This window comes from Triticum aestivum, chromosome 2D (genome assembly GCF_018294505.1).
Source record: "Triticum aestivum cultivar Chinese Spring chromosome 2D, IWGSC CS RefSeq v2.1, whole genome shotgun sequence".
Taxonomy (NCBI): Eukaryota; Viridiplantae; Streptophyta; class Magnoliopsida; order Poales; family Poaceae; genus Triticum; species Triticum aestivum.
In genome coordinates, this window is record NC_057799.1 from 390,337,190 (window position 1) to 390,343,388 (window position 6,199).

General features: G+C 44.3%; 1 protein-coding gene across 1 annotated transcript; it reads right to left on the minus strand.

Annotated features, from left to right (window-relative positions):
* Positions 1–1,273: 1,273 nt before the first annotated feature.
* Positions 1,274–5,188, minus strand: LOC123053344 (threonylcarbamoyladenosine tRNA methylthiotransferase). Its single transcript, XM_044476806.1, has 11 exons — positions 4,898–5,188; positions 4,748–4,786; positions 4,346–4,437; positions 3,830–4,079; positions 3,618–3,737; positions 3,451–3,526; positions 3,149–3,357; positions 2,797–2,905; positions 2,598–2,690; positions 2,091–2,251; positions 1,274–1,985 (listed from the first exon to the last, which is right to left on the minus strand). The coding sequence occupies exons 1-11, from the start codon at positions 5,060–5,062 to the stop codon at positions 1,422–1,424; spliced, it is 1,878 nt and encodes a 625-aa protein (XP_044332741.1). The 5' UTR covers positions 5,063–5,188; the 3' UTR covers positions 1,274–1,421.
* Between the last annotated feature and the right edge of the window lie 1,011 nt (positions 5,189–6,199).

Genomic DNA, 6,199 nt, shown 5'->3' on the forward strand with positions numbered 1-6,199 from the left:
TAATCAACCATGCATCTAGATCAAACCCTAGCTGCATCTCAGATCTAGCTAGAAGGAGCAGAGAGAAAGGGGATTGAACTCACAGAGGCCATGGCTGCAGTTTGAGGACGAGGGGGGACGGTCGTGGAAGATCAACACCGGCCGGTGAAGGAGCGCCGACGCTGTGGACCGCCGGCCGATGAAGATGCGCCGCTTACCTGCTCGTCGGTGCCGATGCGCGTCGGCGGGAAAGCTCGAACGGAGGGAGAATGGTGGCGGGAGTTGGGGCGGTGAGGGAGGGGCTAAATAGGGGTGGACTCGGCGGGAGGTGAGCCGAAATCCTCCCGCCGATTTTTCGGCGACGCGAGCGAGCGAGCGCCATCTCCCCTGCTCGCACGAGGGGAGAAGCGCGTCGCCCTCCCCTGCCTCGCACGAGCCAGGCTTGCGAGCTACTGCCGATTCGGGCGTTTCCCCTGGGCCTGGCCTGGACGTGCTTTAAGTTCCGTGCGATGCGGGCCGCACAGTGAAAGCAGGCAACCAAACGGGCCACTTTCTTCCCGCGCGGGCCAGGCTGGGCCTAATGCGGGCAACCAAACACGCTCAAAGAGCATGAGCGGCGGCACGAACTCGATCCGGAGCTCCTCCCAGATCCAGAGCCATGTGTTGGCCACCAGCCCACCACTACTTGGCATCAGACTTCTTGCCCATAACAACGCAGATGTTTTCGGTGTGCCACGACGTTGGAAGAGTGTAGGGTTTGCGTCTGAGCTCAGTCGCTTTAATAGTTGATGCAGCCTGGCAAAGCTTTAATGCGGCGGAGTAGGCTTCTCGGTCGCTGAGCTGGTGTGAATGATAGGTAGGCACATGGTTGGTCAACCGACATGAATGCGAGTAGGCTGCCATCCGGCCATGTCTGCTCTAACTGGTATGAATGCGATGCCCAGGGTTCTAGAGCGAGCGGACGTGTCCGAAGAGGGGCTTTGGGTGGACCCGGGGGCAAGAACGTGTCCGAAGAGGGGCTTTGGGTGGACCCGGGGGCAAGAGTCCGATGTGGCGGACGTCCGGGCTCCCCAAATCTTCCCCCAGTTTTTAGGACTTCAGACGTTAGACCGGTCCGGACAATTCAGGTGACCGCGGTTGCATGGCTAAAAGTATTCGAAGTGTCCATTTTGCAAAGTTGGAAGGATTTCAAACGCCCCGACCGGTCCATTTCTCTTCAGATTTCACTGGATGCAACTTTAAACGCCGGGTACTTATTTAGACACTCAAAACTTATTTGGACACTAACAAACTGTGAGATGAAAGAACTCCATTTCTCGTCGTATACAAGTTTATAAGGATACATGAGAATTTGTATTTCAGCAACATAACTTGGTGATACGATGGTTCCACATGAAAAGTCACCAAAATGGAGACAAAAATTACAGTTACAACCACCAGCCTTAGGAGGACGTGTAAAAAATCTTGCAGGTAAGCAGCACAAGTATGGCCACTGTTGTGGCAAAGCTTACGGCCAGACCACCCCAAAGAATCCTGTCAATGTTTACTGCTCCCCTGGTAATCACATTTACCTGCTGATCGTCCCCTCTAGATTTTTCTGTATCACTTCCACTTGTTTTCCCTGCCCCCTCGACATTTCTTCTCACAAGCGTAGATTGAGGTGTTTCCTGACGAGTAGCATCACCACAATTTGTCGGTGCATCAGATGGACCTTCACATCGCTGTGGAGTACATTGTTGTGCCACGCTTTCTGCACCCGAGCATGCACAGGAATCGCAGGTGTTTGTAGAACAAGCGGCTTCCTCCACACGATTTGGGCTGTTTTTTACCTGCACTTCAGCAGAATTTTGTTCAAGCGCTGCTTCCTTTATGGCAACGGTTCCTTCTATCACTTCACCAAATAAAGACCATCTTCCGACAGATGTGATCTTCGCATCAGCTGATGTTCCTAGCATACTATCTGGAGCAATGACAAGGACCTGGATATACCCTTTGGTATGTCCAACCTGTGCAACAGAAGTTCATACAAGCAAATGTTTGTCTAGTTATAAATTTAGCATCTGGCATGAGCAATATTGATTATAGACAATTCGTGCTTCAATCACACTTACCAAATGAACACCATCGGTAGCTATTTCGGTAATCCATATCCTCTCCACTTTGCCTTTCAGTCCTTCGTATGGTGAAAAAGCTTCGAAAACTGAGGTCAATTCACGGCTTCGTTTTTTCACTTCAATGCTAGGCACTTTCTTCATTCTAGCAGCAGGTGTTCCTACAGAAAAAACATTGCAGCTGAGTTGAAGAAAAAATTACTGATAATTAGTTACTCCCTCCGTTTTTATTTACTCCGCATATTAGAGCTGACTGAAGTCAAACTTTGTAAAGTTTGACCAAATTTATAGAAAAGAATATAAATATTTAGCATGACAAATCTATATGATGTGGAAGTACATTCAACAACGAATCTAACGGTATTGATTTGTTATTGTATGTGTTAATATTTTTGTCTATAAACTTTGTCAAAGTTTGTAAAGCTTGACTTTGACTGACCAAAACAAATATGCGGAGAAAATAAAAACGGAGGGAGTAATAACATGGCATTTGGCAGAACAAGATACCTGGTCTGGGATAAAACTGTGATATGTGAACTTGAGGCAACTGATACTCTTTTATAAGGTTAACCGTTTCAACAAAATCTTCATCAGTTTCGCCTGAAGCCGAATAATATAGTTCAGAACAAACTATTGACAATGTAAGATATTTATAACTAATAAGAAAACAAGACTGAATAGCTGAACCAATAACTTGCTACCGTACCAGGAAAGCCACAAATAATATCCGTGGCAATTTGCATGCCCGGGACAAGCTCACAGAGAGTATCAACTACCATTCTGAACTCACTGACAGTGTATTCACGATTCATTGCCTGAGATGTGCAGACACAGAAATAGTCAAAAATGATGAACTTGTCTCTATAGGTTACTACTACTTCCTCCATTCACAAATATAAGATGTTTTGGATATTTCGATATAGAATACATACGGACTGAAATGAGTGAATAAAAAGACTAAAACGTGTATACATCCGATTCAGAAAAAAGATGGAACATCTTATATTTGTGAACGGAGGGAGTACTACTGAAAAATAAAGTCAGAATTCCAAGCATACCTTTAAAACAGCATCACTTCCTGATTGCACAGGAACATGAAGGAAAGTATAAACACAAGGATGGCGCAAAACACTAGCTATCTCATTCAAATGCTCCAGTATGAAGGGAGGATTTGTCATCCCTATGCGAAGCATTGTGCTTCTGTCCGCAGGAAGCTCAGCAACAATTGCATTTAAGAGATTCGGAAGATTTGTACCGATATCCCTACCTAAAAAATACAAGATCACAGAGGCGAAGTAGAATGGAAGTATATGATATGTAACACTGCGTAAATCTATAACAATTTGGATACTGAAATTACCATAAGCACCAGTATCTTCACTGCTCAACCATATCTCACGAACACCTTCTGAGACAACAATTTTCACACGATCTACCTAAGGTGAATTGGAAACAAATAATTTGTTTCAAAAAAATTAGGAGAAGCAATATTTTCGTGCACTGACAGAAATATTCCAGTACACTAACCAAGCTGTCTATAGAATAGCTTCCAAGATGACCACGAGCATGCTTTGTCTTGCAGTAAGTGCAAGCACCTAGACACCCAACATTTATTGGAAGGATCTCAATAAATTTATTCTTTCGAACCTGTAAAGTGTAGCTGTTATCAGTCATTAGGTTTAACATAAAAACTTTCAATGTGTGAGATATAACGGATGCACATGATGAATAAATTGTACCTTGGGTAAATCAAGTGAGGGCAGTGTTTTCCGACTCAACAACCGAACCTCATGCCCTTTTAAAGTTTCCTCAACTACTTCAACAACCCGATCTATCTGCTGCACTCCTATTATACTAATACCTTCAAGCTCCTTCAGATCCCGGCTTCCTTGTGGCACACAGCCAGCTACAACCAGTGGCTTGTTTGCCGTCTTGCATTTTGATATGAGAGTTGACATGGCAGATTGACTTGGATTTTTCACAGTGCATCTGGAATGGCAACAGTACATGTCAAAATTTATCCACATACCTCAGCTACACATTTCGCCATTAGGCACCACAGGGCAGACGCATTAGCATGGAATTAAAATATCAAAATCAAATAGAAATCTATTTGATACCAAGAAGGCAAGAATACACACTTCATGGATAGTACAAGAACCGAAGCAGAACCAGCTTAGTTGCCAGCCAAGTTAAAGCAGTTCATCTAGCATACTGAAATACAGAAATAACCAAACAAGAAACTATAAGCGTACGTGTTAATTAGCCACAAATCAGCTCCTTCAGGCTCTTCAGTAATTGCATATCCAAACGCCGAGAGCTGCCCCGACATGTACTCACTGTCACTCTGCAGAGAAGGGAAAAGCAGAGGTTATACATTAGCATTAGCAAAGCCATTAGCTGCCTAGCATTTAGCAGCAGTCACACACCACTAAACCCACAAACCAGGTACTACTGAGCACTACTTAAGCCGTATCAGCTGTTCAACCGATTACTGTCAGCCAGCTCTCCTGAAGAATTGTTTACTTAAACCGTGGAAATTACAGCATGCTAAGTAGTCATACAGCAGTTGATAAGAGCTAAGTGGTTGGGAAGATTCCGTAAAAAAACAATAATCAGCACAAGTGACAGCAGAGAGTAATGCGGAGGAAGCTTGCCTGGTTATGTGAGCACCCGAATGTCTTGACGTATATCGTCTGCAACACAGATACCACGAGTATCAGGAAGCAAATCAGATCAAGCATGGAACGAAGGCAACACGTCAACACGCGTGTGGTAAGAGGATCAGCCGATGGCGGTGGTGGTACCTGGGTGCCTGGGATCCGGGCATCGGGCTGGGGCTGCGTCTGCACGAGCTTGGACGACCTGCGCTTGGGCTTGACGGCGACAGTGGAGAGGGGTAGGCGGAGCCCGGGAGGAGCTCCGCCGCCGGAAAACCCGGCCGGTCCCAGCACGTCCTCGATGTCCTCCATCGCCGGCGGCGGAGTAGCGTCCCGTCGATGCGGGCGGGGGCTGAATAGGGTTCTGCGGGGACAGTGGGCGGAGGCGAACCGAACGACCGGGAGCGAGAGGTGACGAGCGAGTGGGCCTTCGGAACGGGATGCTACATGGGCATTTTAGTTTTAGCTAAAATGGTGACACTTCGGCCGGCCTATTGTGGGGCGGGGGCCCGTCAAAAAGAAAATTGTGGGGCGGGGGCCCGTCAAAAAGAAAATTGTGGGGCGGGGCGCCCCTGTTTTTCTTTCCTGTTTTCTTTTTTCGTTTCCTTTTCTATTTTTATTTTCTTGTCAAAAAGTTCGGGATTTTGAAAAAATCTGAATTTTAAAAAATAAATTCTCATGAATTTTTTAAAATCCGTAAAATTTTAAAGAATTTCTTCATAAAAATATTCTAAATTTCAAAAACATTCACGGATTTGAAAAATGATCATGAATTCGAAAAAAAATCCGTATTTCAGAAAATGTTCATGGATTCCAAATTTCGAAAAATATTCATGAATTTCATAATTATTCTCCTATTTCCAAATATATCCACGAATTCGAAAAACCTTCCAAAATTCTTCATGAATTTTTAAATTGTTCCTGCATTTCAAGAAAATTGCCGGCAAAAGCCATGTGACAAATTGCTTCACTACGGCTTTTGTCGGCAACGCCAAGAAAATGTTGTGTCTTATAAAAAAAGTGAATTTTCAAAGTAATGGAGTTGTCACTAAAATTTTAGACGTAATTTTTTAAAGTTATGATCCAAAAAATATTTTTGTAAAACCTGAATCTCACAATGCTTATATGATACACTTAAATAAATAATGCATTCGCTATAACCAATTTGATCAGATTATCTCGTGCTCCAAAGCAAGCACATCAAACATTGAGTAGTGCCTTGATTCGGTCAATAAAATTGTCATTTCTTGTATCCTCCCGTGGCAATGCGCAAACATTCAACTAATATCATATTAAAGCATCTCCAATAGCAGACCTAACTCCAGGCACAAGCCTTTTTTGCCATGAGAGGCAAAAAAGGCCTCGAACAATTGCCCGACCACAATTTTTTTTTAAAAAGAGGCGTGCCTAAAATGTAGCGCGAAGTGCTACAAATATACAACACTTGGT

Bases quoted from the DNA above. Each gene is read 5' to 3' on its own strand.
- LOC123053344 (XM_044476806.1), bottom strand. From the start codon at position 5,062: ATGGAGGACATCGAGGACGTGCTGGGACCGGCCGGGTTTTCCGGCGGC. The intron at 2,906-3,148 runs GTATGCTTGGAA...TGCACATCTCAG, and splicing joins GAAGTGATGCTGTTTTAAAG to GCAATGAATCGTGAATACAC. The intron at 2,252-2,597 runs GTATCTTGTTCT...TTTTTTCTGTAG, and splicing joins ACAGTTTTATCCCAGACCAG to GAACACCTGCTGCTAGAATG.